The 14,143-nt window shown below is 45.3% G+C and overlaps 1 protein-coding gene across 2 annotated transcripts in view; it reads left to right on the top strand.

Moving 5' to 3' along the window:
- Positions 1-13,654, top strand: part of LOC139548160 (serine/threonine-protein kinase ULK2-like) — a 50,516-nt gene extending 36,862 nt beyond the window's left edge. The window contains exons 15-26 of one of the 2 annotated variants that reach the window (XM_071357611.1): positions 4,598-4,744; positions 6,391-6,539; positions 6,658-6,741; positions 7,573-7,835; positions 7,952-8,133; positions 8,220-8,329; positions 8,660-8,803; positions 9,218-9,432; positions 9,528-9,706; positions 9,927-10,045; positions 10,215-10,508; positions 10,962-13,654. In XM_071357611.1, coding sequence (XP_071213712.1) covers positions 4,598-4,744; positions 6,391-6,539; positions 6,658-6,741; positions 7,573-7,835; positions 7,952-8,133; positions 8,220-8,329; positions 8,660-8,803; positions 9,218-9,432; positions 9,528-9,706; positions 9,927-10,045; positions 10,215-10,508; positions 10,962-11,026 — 1,951 coding nt within the window. In that variant the 3' untranslated portion in view covers positions 11,027-13,654. The remainder of the gene's footprint in view (positions 1-4,597; positions 4,745-6,390; positions 6,540-6,657; positions 6,742-7,572; positions 7,836-7,951; positions 8,134-8,219; positions 8,330-8,659; positions 8,804-9,217; positions 9,433-9,527; positions 9,707-9,926; positions 10,046-10,214; positions 10,509-10,961) is intronic. The other variant, XM_071357612.1, reaches the window with a different exon arrangement.
- The last annotated feature ends 489 nt before the right edge of the window (positions 13,655-14,143 follow it).

The raw sequence follows: 14,143 nt of genomic DNA, 5'->3' as shown, positions 1-14,143 counted from the left end.
ACCAGATGGGATGGCGTATCGCTGCAGAATGCTGTGGTAGCCATGCTGGTTAAGTGTGCCATCACACCACCTCCATGCTTCACGGTGGGAACCACACATGTGGGAATCATCCGTTCACCTACAGTACTCTGCGTCTCACAAAGACACAGCGGTTGGAACCAAAAATCTCAAATTTGGACTCATCAGACCAAAGGACAGATGTCCACCAGTTTAATGTCCTTTGCTCGTGTTTGTTGGGCCAAGCAAGTCTCTTCTTCTTATTGGTGTCCTTTAGTAGTGATTTCTTTGCAGCAATTTGACCTTGAAGTCCTGTTTCGCACAGTCTCCTCTGAACAGTTGTTGAGATGTGTCTGTTAGTGAACTCTGTGAAGCATTTATTTGGGCTGCAGTTTCTGAGGCCGGTAACTCTAATGAACGTATCCCCTGCAACAGAGGTAACTCTGTGTCTTCCTTTCCTGTGGCGGTCCTCATGAGTGCCAGTTTCATCATTGCGTCTGCACTTGAAGAAACTTTCAAAGTTCTTGACATTTTCTGTATTGACTGACCTTCATGTCTTAAAGTAATGATGGACTGTTGTTTTTCTTTGCTTATTTGAGCTGTTCTTGCCATAATATGGACTCGGTCTTTTACCAAATAGGGCTCTCTTCTGTATACCACCCCTACCTTGTCACAACACAATTGATTGGCCCAAATGCATTAAGAAGGAAAGAAATTCCACAAATGTCTTAACAAGGCACACCTGTTAATTGAAATGCATTCCAGGTGACTACCTCATTAAGCTGGTTGAGAGAATGCCAAGTGTATGTAAAGGTGTAATCAAGGCAAAATGTGTCTACTTTGAAAAATATCAAATATATTTAGATTCGTTGAGCACTTGTTTGGTTACTACATGATGCCATATGTGTTATTTCATAGTTTTGATGTCTTCACTATTATTTTACAATGTAGAAAATAGTAAAAATGAAGATCAACCCTTGAATGAGTAGGTTTGTCCAACCTTTTGACTGGTACTGTGTATGTATGTATGTATGTGGTGTGTGTGTGTGTGTGTGTGTGTGTGTGTGTGTGTGTGTGTGTGTGTGTATGTATGTAAAATAAGTGTTTTAAAGCTGTCCAACTCTTTGTTGTCTGATTTGGGCCGGCCACCATTTCAGAAAGGAAAATACAGCCTGTCCCTGCACCTCCTCTGGTTATCCTTGCAGCACAAAATCTAGATGACCTGACCTAGTTTCTCTGTTGACTCCCCTGGGCTTGACTGTGTTGCACCATGCTCATTGGAAATCTATCATGTTTTCACTGTTGACTTGTTGCGTCATGGAAATGTAACTTAAGCTCAGAAAGGATTAATAAACAGTGTTTGACCTGTGTCCCTAAACTGGGATATTTCAGGAAATGGGCAAGTTTTTTTTTTTTTTATGTATTTGAGCAATTAGATTTATAGCACATTAGACAGATCTAACAATGATTGTCACAAAACATAACATAATAAATATGTGTGGTAGATGTTGACAAGGACCAAGATTAGAAATAGACTGAGTAGCTGATGGAGATATGAGCCAGTCTGACGTGCATGCTGCTATTTCAGCCCCAGATATCAGGTTTGTGTGTGTGCAGTGACGTGTGTCCGTCAGCTGTGAACGGGCTCTGCATGAGTAAGTGCATTCTGTCTACTCCACATGGACATTTCAATGTATAACTCTACTGGTGTCATCACTGTCAGTCTGCACAGCAGCTGTGTTGTGTTAATTTTATACCCCATAGTCATAAACTACATGATATTGGTGTCTGAAAGCAATATATTAGTCTTCCTTTTACATTAAACTATGTCAAAGGCTAAATAATATATTTTGTTCATGTCAAAATCGATTAGATTTGTGCTTATATTGTGTAGATGTCTCAGATAAACGGCTACTGTGTATCCTAAACAAAACCAGACTGGGCAGGTCTGTGGTATAAGAATAGATCTCTTACACACAGGAAATCGCTGTGGGCAAATGTCACGGCACCTCAAATGCCTGTCTCATACACACAGAGCAGAGACACAAACACCACTTCTCCCCAAAGTCACTTCCTCCTCTCCTGTGACCCCACACTCTCTCTCTCTGTTTGTAAATAACCTGCAGCATCACAAGGCTCTCCACCCTCATCTATCACTCTCTTTTTCTTTTCGCTCCCCCTGTTTCTCTCCCTGTTTCTCTCTTTGTAAATGGCCTCCAGTAATACTGTTTTCTAATGCTCTGTTTCTCTCTTTGTAAATAGCCTCCAGTAATACTGTTTTCTAATGCTCTGTTTCTCTCTTTGTAAATAGCCTCCAGTAATACTGTTTTCTAATGCTCTGTTTCTCTCTTTGTAAATAGCCTCCAGTAATACTGTTTTCTAATGCTCTGTTTCTCTTTGTAAATAGCCTCCAGTAATACTGTTTTCTAATGCTCTGTTTCTCTTTGTAAATAGCCTCCAGTAATACTGTTTTCTAATGCTCTGTTTCTCTTTGTAAATAGCCTCCAGTAATACTGTTTTCTAATGCTCTGTTTCTCTTTGTAAATAGCCTCCAGTAATACTGTTTTCTAATGCTCTGTTTCTCTTTGTAAATAGCCTCCAGTAATACTGTTTTCAAATGCTCTTTTTCTCTCTTTGTAAATGGCCTCCAGTAATACTGTTTTCTAACTCTCTGTTTCTCTCTCCCTGTCTTGTATTCACACTCATTTGGTCTATTCCTTGCTTGTTTCCCCCTGTCACTCTCTCCTCAATCATATAGCTGCTTTCCTCCTTTCTCACCATCTCTCTATATTCATCTTTGGGGTGATAGTTTCTCTCTTCCCCCTCTTTTCCCTATCACCCTGACGCTTAAAGAGATCCTCAAGTTATGAATAGAAATTTGTACAATATGTTACGAATTTGTAAGTACTTAAGATCCTGGACTGCATCTTTAATTCTCTCTCGACCTGTTCCCTTTCCCCCATCCCTCCCCTCTCTTCATTCTCTTTCCCTTGGTTCCCTGGTTGTGCTGCCAGGTGGTTAACACTCAGCCTGTCCTTCTGTGACCTGTCTTTCTGCTGTGAGGTGAGGAGCTAGTCTGTATGAGTGCCAATAGAGTCATTCTCTATTCCTGGAGGATCCCACCCCTCAGTCGGCTCCCATCACCTCAGCTCCCCTCACCGCCCACAGTCACTTGTTTTTCCCCTGTGCTCTGTCTGTCCTTAATCGATCCCTGGGCCAGGGAATGCGAGGGGGGAGGGAGAGTGCAGAGAGACAGAGCCACTACTAAGGATGAATATGGAGAAAGGAAGGGAGATAAGGAGAAAGAAAGAGAGCAGCTGCCCAAAATGAATGAGGAGAGGGCAACGAGCAGAGACAAAGCAAATAGAAAAAGTGGAGAGTATTTAGAGAGAGACAGAGGGAGTGCACACAGAGGAGAGGGAAAAGACAGTGCTGTGTTTCCATTCCCCTCTGGGTAGATGCAGTAAAGACAAACAGATTCCCTCTCTCCTCTCAAAGAAGATGGTCATGACTGACCTACAAAACTGCCTATTGTTAGGGAGAGCATCCTGTGTAGCTCTAGTGTCCCCATTAGCTTCTGTTGTTAGAACACATCAGCTTTTAACAACTTGTTCTGGGGAGAAATGAATGTGTTAAACTGAATGACTGCATGGGGTAATACAGTGCACTGAGGTTATAGAATAAACCACGGATATGCCACTTTCTTAAATGCCACTTTGATGAACCTTTATGGCCCTTTTTACTTTTGGTTGGAACTAGAAGTGTCTTACCAAAAGCTATGTCAATGTGTGTTGTGTTAAAATGTGTTTCTTTGCTTCTCGGAGTGGAAAGCAGACAAAGAAAACCCTCTGTGTCTTTGTCTGTGTGTTGCTGCTGTACAGGACAGACGGGTGGTCGTGTGCCTCACGTGTATCCCTCGGTCTATTCCCTTTCTCTGGTCTACACCCTCCCCCGCTAACCATCTTATTACATAATGCTGCTACTGTTAAATCTGCCCTGTTCTATAACATTTATATTCCTCCTCCCCTTCCTCTCTCTTTCCCTTTTTCTTTCTAAACCCAAGTGAACCCCCTATGGTTGACCCGTGTATGACTTTAGCTCAGGGAACATTTTGGACCAATGGAATAACAAAGGCATGTAAATGAGGCCAGCGTTCTTTCCTCCTGTCCCTCTGTCTGATAGAAAGGAGGTGGGCTTAGCACGTGCTATTGGCTGAGCCCTCAAACCACAGTCTCTTCCATAACTCCTCTTAGCACTGACTGCTCCCCACTGATTGGGCAGACACGTGTGTGCATGTGTGCAATGTCCCTGCCCCCTCTGGGTTGGGCCAGCCTCCTTGCAAGACTGAAGTTTAGTTCCATTGAAAATGCCATATGTGTAAAAAATTCAATTAAAATAACTCGGAGACATAGCCTAGCTAGAAACCTCTAGTCAGTCTTCATGTTCTATTTATACAAATGCTGTGTCAGAAGTAATTAATTATTTTTTTTAAAACATTGAGTTCTATGGGTGTCATCATTCCTGAACAGATGGTGCAGTTTTGGAAGAACTAGCAGACAGACTGGCTAATGTTCCTGCTCTTCCCCCTTCACCACTCCAGGCAGCCGCAGACCACCGGACAGACCCCCATGGTGTCCCCCCGGGCAGAGACTACCCCCATCCCTGTGCCCACCCAGGTGCGGAACTACCAGCGCATCAAACAGAACCTCTCCAACAGCCCCACCACCACGCTCTACGGCTCACACAGGTAAGAGACTGGGGAGGGTTTGGGAGGTGCCACTATCCTGGGGGGTTCCCTGAAGTACAGCTGTCATGGTTAAGAAGTTGTTTGTTTTGTGGCTGCATACAGTCCTCACACCTGGCAGTTCAGAGACTAGTCTATCTTGTTGTTTGATCTCTGATGACTAACCTTTGGGTTTGGAAAATTCATCTTCAACTCTGTCAGTTATTGCATCAGGCAATTAAGTTTCATCAGTTCAGTCAGTGGATATTGCTTGTGGTGTGGTGGGGGGGAAGTGCTTCAAGACATGTATAGAAAGGGAGGGAATAGGAAAAGGTTTCGAATCTCCTTTCGAGGCAAATTAGTTTTATTGTTGTACTTCTATTGACTGTTGTGAGAGGAGATAAGAACATTGCCACAGCGATTAGTATAAAGTTCCTGTGGTGTTTTTCCATTGAGACTTACCCCCACACCAGTGGGCAGACAGGGTTTTATGTTAATGTGAGCTCTAGTGTTATTGTGTTTCCATCAGGAGTGGGACACTAGAGACTTGTCCTGAGAAGAATCAACAACCTCTGCATCATCAAGACTGTTGCTTTGCAAGAATGTGTTAATGTTCAAAGTTAGCCAGTGTTATGTAAATGCAAGCTGAAAAGTACCCAGGGTCTTACCTTGGCTCCAAGTTGGAGCAGGCCTGCCGGAGCCATGGCCCAGTGAGACATGGGTACTGGCCCACATAGATGGAAACCGAAAAGTCTGAGCCTTTTGGGTAAGCTACTGGGGTAAATCCTCAATGGAAATGTGGCACTGGAGTAGCCTAGCTCCACAGTGAACCATCAACTTTACACCCACTACTTACCCTCACCACAGGGCCCCAAAGCCTGGGCAGCGGGTACTGAGTAGCCAGCCTCCCCAACTGCTGCCCCATTTCCCTTGGCCCTGGGTCTGACTCTGAGTCCTCCAAGGAGGATTAAGCTCTCTGTCATAGACCGACTACCCTGTCCCTTGACCGTGTCTGAGCTAGTTAACAAGTTAGCGCTAACAAGAAGAGAGGAATGCAGAGAGCTAGCACAGCAGACTAGCAGAAAGACAGTGTGCAGACATCTCAGGGGAAGACTGGCTTCTATATGTGCCCGGCTGCTGCTTACGCTTTCTCTGTTCGCCATCTTCTTTTTGAAACTCCATACATCTCAAGAGAGGAAGTGCAGGAGAAAGAGTGGAAGAGTACTCGCTATCAGCACAACAGTTTTCGTGAGGATAGGCTAACAGCTGTGTTTTGCAGCGTGACAGGGTTGTCTTGGCAGCAAACTGACGGTCGCTCAGGAAGTTTAAATTAGAACCAAGTGAAAAAGGCAACAGTTAGACACTGAGCTGAGGGAATGGAATCTAGCTAAGCTCATTGCCAAAAGGTTTATTAAATGTTAATGTTTTCAGGTGTTTCAGAAAGGTTATTTAAGTGTTATTTCATGATAAACATGAAGGATAGTGGTTGGAAACTAGAGCTTTGCTGTAAGCTGAAAATAAGGGTGTTCATGAACTGTTAGACAAGTAATGAAGCTTGGTGGTGTTGGTTCTGGTGGACTAACAATGAATGTGTGTAACATTTTTGGTATGCATGTTCTGTATATTTGTGATATCTAAACCTCCATTGTGTGTGCTTGTTGTCTATGCAGGTCTGGTACAGTGAGGCGATCCAATACCAGTCCCATGGGTTTCCCTAAGGTTTGCTCTGGGTCCCCCAGCTCTGCAGACTGCAGCCCTCAGATGACAGGCAGACGTCTCTCTATAGGCAGCTCCCGCCCATACTCCCCCTCACCTCTGGGTAAGAACATGCCCCAACATGTCCCCGTTTCATATCATTCAACACTCCTGGCATCAATTATTTCACATTGAAACTTTCTCATTGAAACTGCATTAATATGTATGTGTTTCTCTTTAAGTGGGCACCATCCCAGAGCAGCTGGGTCACTGTTGCTGTGGACACCCTCAGGGCCATGAGTCCAGCAGCCGCAGCTCCTCAGGAGGTGAGTTCAGTAGACCGACAGACATACAGACAGATAGAACAAGGCTGGGTTTCCCAAAAGCATCATGGCACTAAGATCATCTTAATTCCATTGAAACTAAATATGATCTTAGTGATATTATGCTCTGGGGAAACCCAACCCAGGATGACTTTTTAAGGAGACAAAGCCAGCTACAGAAGTGTTTACATGTTCTTCCCTCTCCCGTCCTCTCCCGTCCTCCCCCGAGGCGGATGTTTATGCCATGAGTCAGGTTATTTTTTAAGTAACAGGTGTTCCATTAACGCTCTGGGAAGGAGGTTGTGTGTATGGGAGTTGTTTCACCCACCCATCCACGCAGTGTTCACAAGTGTGTCACTATTTGAGTCAAGAGGCCAGTATCCATGGCAACCCCAGTGATATAGGTGGGACTTACCCTGAGCAAACCAGTGCAGATACATACAGTTAGTACTTAGTCTCCTTTAGAAAACTTGATGACCTACTAAAGAAAAAAACAGAAGTTTCCGGGGTCTTTTTGAACTTCTCAGCAGCAATCCTGTGAATGAACAAGACGCTCATCAAAACAGAAACCTAGTGGCCCTTTATGCTGCTATTTTTGACTTGGTTTACAGTAGAAAAATACACATTTCAAGACTGTAGAGCCATCTAGTGGTGAATTTTGAATCTTCTCTAGATCAGTATGTGCTAACGCCACTGACACTATACTAACACTAATGTAACTAATACTAACATTAATGATCGCCACTAAAACAATTATTAATGTGAAACTTAAACTTTTACATTAAGTGATAAAAAAATGACTTGTATGAATGACTCTCTGTGTGTCTCTTTTAGGTTCTCCAGTGCCGTCGTCCCAGTTACTGGGTCGCCTGCAGAGTGCCCCCACCCTGACTGAGGTCTACCACACCAGACAGAAACTCCACAAGCAGCTGTCAGACCCCATCCAGCCCTCCAACTACCCCCCCAGCCACTCCCCCCACCTGGGTCGCCCTGGCAACCTGGGCACCTCCCCCACCAAACACCTGGGCTCCTCCCCCCGCTCCTCTGATTGGCTGACGAAGTCACCTCTGCCCACAATCATTGGCTCCCCCACCAAGGTCGGTTGAGTTGATAACCATTTTGGCATATTTTAATCATTAGCCTAATTCTGTTTTGCTACGGTGTGTCCTACTTACCACAACCAGTAACTGTTGACCTCTATGTCCCGGTTCAGCCCATCTCTGCCCCATTTAAGATCCCTAAGACGCAGGCGTCCTGTAACCTGATGGCCCTGGCAGACAGTCCCACACCCACTAAGACCCTGGCAGACGCACGGGACATCTGTGCCCACCACTGTACCGCCTACCCCAGTGGGCGCCAGTCTGCCCCTGAGGCCAGCAGGACCATGTTTGGCAGGTAAAAGGTGCACTGTTGTCTTTTTCTCTGTCTCCTCATTCTCTCTGTGTGGGTAATATCTCTTCTCAATGTGTTTCTCTCCCCAGGTCTGTCAGTACTGGCCGTCTGTCTGAACAGCCAGTCAGAATCACTCTAGGGGGACAGCCCTACCAGGGAAGCACAGACAGCCTCAACGCAGAGCGGCCCATGGATACAGGTAAATATACACACACACTGTCCTAGTTTCATCCTCCCAGGTATAAATAATGGAACAGATGTTTTTACCATTAATTAGAAAAGAGCTGGAGACTGAAAATGAGTTGTGAAATAACCTAGCTGAAACTGACCTGGACATCAATGGTTTAGTAGATAATACTTACCCATTGTCCCAAAGAACAACACAAATACAAACACGCACCAGTCTCTCTGCTTTATGGATTCTCGCCCTGCATGAACTGCTTGGATTGGCTGCTCTGACAGGACCTTCCTGTGTAACAGAGAGCTTGATTGGCTTAGTGTGAATGACCGCCCCTCCCTCCCTCCCTAGCACCAGCAGGACCGTTTGGGCTGGCTCAGCCTCGGGGCGGGGCGGCGAGTCCCCGGACCGTTCTCTTCACCGTGGGCTCGCCCCCCAACAGCAGCACCCCCCCTACCTGCAGCCACTTGGGCACCCGGCCGCGCACCACATCAGGTGAGACCGCTCACTGCATCAGCGGCTAACTGCTAGGCTAACCGCTTGCTAAACCCCACTTCCCAAAGCTACACCCTCCTAGCTAACCTGCTAATGCTAATTACTACGACTCCACTCAATGTTTCCTACCTGGAGTGAAGTGACTCCGTGGTGGTGGTTCCAATGCCCTGAGATACATAACTGCTATTTAGTGGGCAGTCTCTCTCCCTCTCCTTGTGCTGTTCATCTTAGTGGGTACTATCAATAATAACTCTGTGTCTCAGTGGACTGAACTTTGTTCTGGAAAATGTTGTAATTATGTTATCTTAATCTGAAATTCTCTATAATTCAAATTCAGCCAATGAAAGGCGCAATCAAATTATGCCAAAGTGATAGGCCTACATCTGTCTCGTGCTCTCTTTCCCTCTCTCTCAGTGGGCTCCAACAGTTCGGCAGGCTCCCTGTGCTCCACCAGTGGGCGGGTGTACGTGGGCTCTCCTCCGGGCATGGCCATCGGGACCTCTCCCCCAGGGGGTGCAGAGGCAGGTCCCAGCAGCCTACGCTATGTCCCCTACGGTACCTCTCCCCCCAGCCTGGATGGATTCATCACCTTTGAGGCCCCAGAGCTGCCTGAGGAGACACTCATGGAGGTGGGAGAGGGGGCCCTTTGTGTGTGTGTGTGGCATTTCTATTTGCACATGTCTTTATGTAATATCTGACCTGTATCATGTGTTTCTGACTACAGCGAGAGCACACAGACACTCTGATGCACCTACGGATGATGTTGTCCTTCACTGACTGTGTGCTGGAGATCGCAGCGGTGCGAGCAGGAGGGGCAGACCTGGGCGTATCGGCTGCCTCCCTCTACCCCCCTCAGGAGAGTGTGGTAGTGGACCAGATCAGCCAGCTCAGCAAGGAGTGGGGGTAAGGGAGAGAACAAAAATGGGGGGTTCACAGTTTAACTGAAAGTATTCTGGTTTTAGTTTGGACCCAAACCTGTAGCATTTCATCATAGTGAGGCACAAAAACATCAGTTTCATCACAATTTAAATTATTGTTGTAAAAGACAATTATGACGTTTTTAAGAAAGAAAAGCCATGGAAGCCGTATAGGTTAGTAATGTGTGCTGTACTGCCCTCTACAGGCAGGTGGAGCAGCTGGTGCTGTACATGAAGGCTGCCCAACTCCTGGCCTCCTCCCTCCACCTGGCCAAGGCCCAGATCAAATCAGCCAAGCTCAACCCTTCCAGCGCCGTCAAGCAGGGTAAGACAAAAGTCCCCAGACCGGTACAGTGGCATTGCACTATAGTATTTATAAACTGCATACAAACTTAAAACACTTAAAATATACATGTATAATACTTAGATATAATTAATTTTTATTTGAGCATAGCTAACTTTCTCTCCCCCTCCCTCCTCACCCCCTTCCTCAGTGGTGAAGAGTCTGAACGAGCGTTACAAGAGCTGCATCTCCCTGTGTCGGCGGCTCACAGACAAGCTGAACCACTTCTTCTCAGACAAGCAGCGCTTCGTAGACGAGATCAACAGCGTGACCGCAGAGAAACTCATCTATAACCACGCTGTGGAAACGGTGCAGTCTGCAGCTCTGGATGAGATGTTTCAGCAGACGGAGGACATAGCCTACCGTTACAACAAGGCTGCCATGCTGCTAGATGGCCTGTCCAAGATCCTCCAGGACCCTGCAGACATCCAAAATGTGGCCAAGTGTAAGTATCCATGTGCCGTCTTTAACTGTAGACTGAAGACCAGTCTGTTTCTGCTACGCCATTGTTATGTCATGTATGGCCAAAGCACAAATCCATCTGACAACCAGGCTCCCCCAACAGGCTCTGTCAGAGACCAGACAAGCTCATCACATTGTACTGTAACAGAGACTCTGGTGTAGTGGACATGGATATGATTATGGACAGTCAAGTGTGTTAACTAGAGTCTCTTGTGAAAAATCCCTTTGACCTCTTATCTTTAATCAGCACTCACAGGCTTACTTGAACCACTTGGTCCAGCTCTGAGCTTCTTTCAGATGAGGCTTCAATCAGATGAGGTTTAGAGTGCACTGTGCTTCTCTGAAGGTGTGTGTGGCATGGTAGCCAGGTCATTGTGACATAGAACAGCAGCTACAGTCACTGTGATCTGACTGTGTGTTTGTGTCTCCTCAACAGACAAGGCCAGTGTGGACCGGAGAATCTCTGCCCTCTGCTACTGCACCGTCACACTGTACGAGTAGCAGACCACACACACATATCAGGGGCAGTTGTGAACTCTCTGTCCCCCTTCTCTGCCCAGAGGGACCACTCTCTACCCTGACAGTAGAACATTGAGGACAAGTACGGAACCCCAATGTTCCCTCACGTAGCAGTCCAAGCACCTTTCCGTTTTGATATTTTTCTGAGTTTAAGGAAACAACACGGCAGATAGTATAACACCTTCTTTGGCATCGCAGACAGAACGATGAAGTGCGCGAGAGATGATGCACACATTCACTACCAAAGATGATCAAATGGAACTGAGACATTCATAGGACATGAACAAGACGCAGGCATCTTCTTGCGTGCTGTCTGTCAACCGACTCCTTGAAGAGAGTGGGACGAGGACACAAACTCTACCCAGCTTTTTGTATCCGACTTGCAGGATTTTTTAATTTTGTACCAGAAGAAAGAGATTGATATAAGGACAATGACAATCTATCATGGGCCCAGAGACTTATACACCCATGAAAAATACAGATTTTTAATGCAAATCACAGAGGTTATTATAATGTAAAGGTTTTTACTCTGTATTAGTATTGCTGTTGTGATTATTTATTGTTTTGGAATAGGAGGAGGCTGTTGTGATGCCTGTCTGACATGGTCTTTAGTATTGAAGTGGAAGGAAGGAGTATATGAGATTAGTAAATTTAAAGGTGTATATGAGATTAGTCAATTTAAAGGAGTATGAGATTAGTCAATTTAAGGGCAGTCAGTCTAGCCAACCCTGTAACAAATACACACACACACTCAAACGCCAAAACACACACTTTACAACACATGTACATACAAGAACACACAGTTTTACACACATGGAAGGAAGCCTGAAGAGCAAACAACCATGTAGATTTGTAATTAGATCTTTTTTGTTGTTCATTTGTTAGCTGAAGCACTTTATTGTGAAAAGTGGGGGGGACACTTTGTCCTGACAGGTTAGGAAAGAGAAATGTGAAGGCTGTTAGTGGTAGCTCAGGTTGGTTAAAGGGATGGGGGTGGGGGGGGGGGTCCTCTCTCACCCTCTTCAGCCCACAACACCACTTGCCCTGCCACAGCTCTCCCTCTCATTGCTGCGCAACCTGCTCGCACACTCTGACTGTTAAGTGTTGCCGTGGAAATGGGGTGAGGGGTTGTAAGAAACGTCCAGTCTCTACACATCCCACACCACTGGTGGGCTTTTAGAATAGTATGGCAAGAAGAACCCTGTGGGTGACAGAGAATCGGACTAAAACGTATGTTTTCTTTGCCCCTGGAACTTTTAGCGTTGACCAGCACATGCCCCTAGGCATTTGGGGAGGAGGGGTTCCTGATCAGTAAACCAAGGGGGAACGCCCCTCTCCAGGGTGAATCAAGATACAACAGTCAAATTACTTGAGTAGTTTTCACTAAATAATACAGAAACAAGCTTTTTTTATGTTCATACATGAATAACTGGAACTCATTTCCAAGTAAATTGATGTTTGCAAAAGTGTAAATATTTGTATGTTGTGCATGTGATTTTGTTTTCCTGAGTGAATGTGTGTGTGAGAGCACAGTGAGAGAGTGAGGGGGTCAGTGAGCGAGACGACGCCATTGGATGCCCTGCCTCTCGATCAAAGAGCACAAACATTTTTATGTACTTTTAACCACGCCTGCCACGGGTTCAAGTCAATCTATCCCCACTAGAGGTCCCTGGCACAGAGGAATGTGCCAATCACAAGGCAGCTGCTCCAAACATCGCCACACAACCTCTTCTTTATACTAGGACTGTTTGTATACTATACCGGATGGGGATTCTGTGTGGAGAGATCAAATCTACTGTGTTGGAAGTAAAGAAAGGCACTGCCTAGCATCCATTCAAGTCTGCTCTGCTCTCTCCCCAAGCAGCCGCTGTGCTTGCAATGCAGTAATTTCAGTGAGTCTGCACACGTCAGGTATACAAAAGGCCAGTGATCATAGAAAGTCCATTACAGAAGAAGAGCTGCCTCGTAAGCCTATTTGAAAAGTGGGCAGACTCCTTTGATTTCCTATTGTACACGTGTGAATAGTTTGTTAATGCGTAAACTTACAACTGGTGGCCACTAGCTCTTTCTATGACGTACTGTTCCTTTTTTAGACATATCCAAGTTTCTTGTAGTTTTTGCTCTTGTGCCCTCTCCCTTTGCTCGTGAGCACTCCGCACCACAAAAAGCCTTTTCTGCACACTGAGTGGAGGGAGAAGTACATTAACACAATAGTCAAACTGTCTGAAGTTACCAAATCCATGCATCTATTTATAGCGCTGTAGATTTAGGCCACACTCCCTCACTAGCAGTAGTTTATTAAGAATGGAGTACTAACGATGGACTGTTTCAGAGACGAACCATTGGTACTAAGCACATGTTACATCCCGTAGAGTGAATGTATTCACCCTCCCAGTCATTTACACCTCAGACTCCAGCTGAATGCATACCAACCCTTGTGATGGTTAAGCCCCCTCTCCTGAACCGACCATGACAATGCAACTGAATTTCCACACCTATTTTTCAATGAGAAATGTTGATGTGTTACTTGATGTGAGTTAAAGGGCATCTTTCTTTATGGAACTCTACAAATGCAGCCTTTGTTAATTAAAAAGAAAAGTTGGAACTACATGCATGGTCTGTATTATTTCATGGAAAATACTAATCTAACATTTGTGGGTCCCTTATTAACACTAGAAAAGCCGGGCCCCATTTGAGCCAGTGAGCAGTCATTCTCACTCACATTCACTAGATGGAGCCAAATCCCTGCTTCAAAATACTGTGTGTTTCAAACAATGTCAATCTCATGGACCATCAGTCCATAGTTATGGTGGTTATATACAGTTTAAGTGTGGTTACATTTCTCCAGCCCCATAGCTGGAGTAACTTTTTTATCTGTCTAACAATCAAGCATCCCCATCCCTACAGATTCTGATAGCAAAACTTTCACCACAGATAGCATAATTAGCTACACAAGGGTCTCATTCACTGAACATCGCCTAATAAATTAACAGGATTCCAAAATCACACGGTTCTCTATGGAACTATTCTAACTCTTCCAGCCACTTCACTATTCACTGCCAAATAGAAAGTGACAGATGGGGAGGGAGGGATATTTTT

The sequence above is a fragment of the Salvelinus alpinus genome, chromosome 21 (assembly GCF_045679555.1).
Source record: "Salvelinus alpinus chromosome 21, SLU_Salpinus.1, whole genome shotgun sequence".
Classification (NCBI taxonomy): domain Eukaryota; kingdom Metazoa; phylum Chordata; class Actinopteri; order Salmoniformes; family Salmonidae; genus Salvelinus; species Salvelinus alpinus.
Note: the sequence above shows the minus strand (reverse complement) of the source record. Positions and strands in the feature narration are given on the sequence as shown.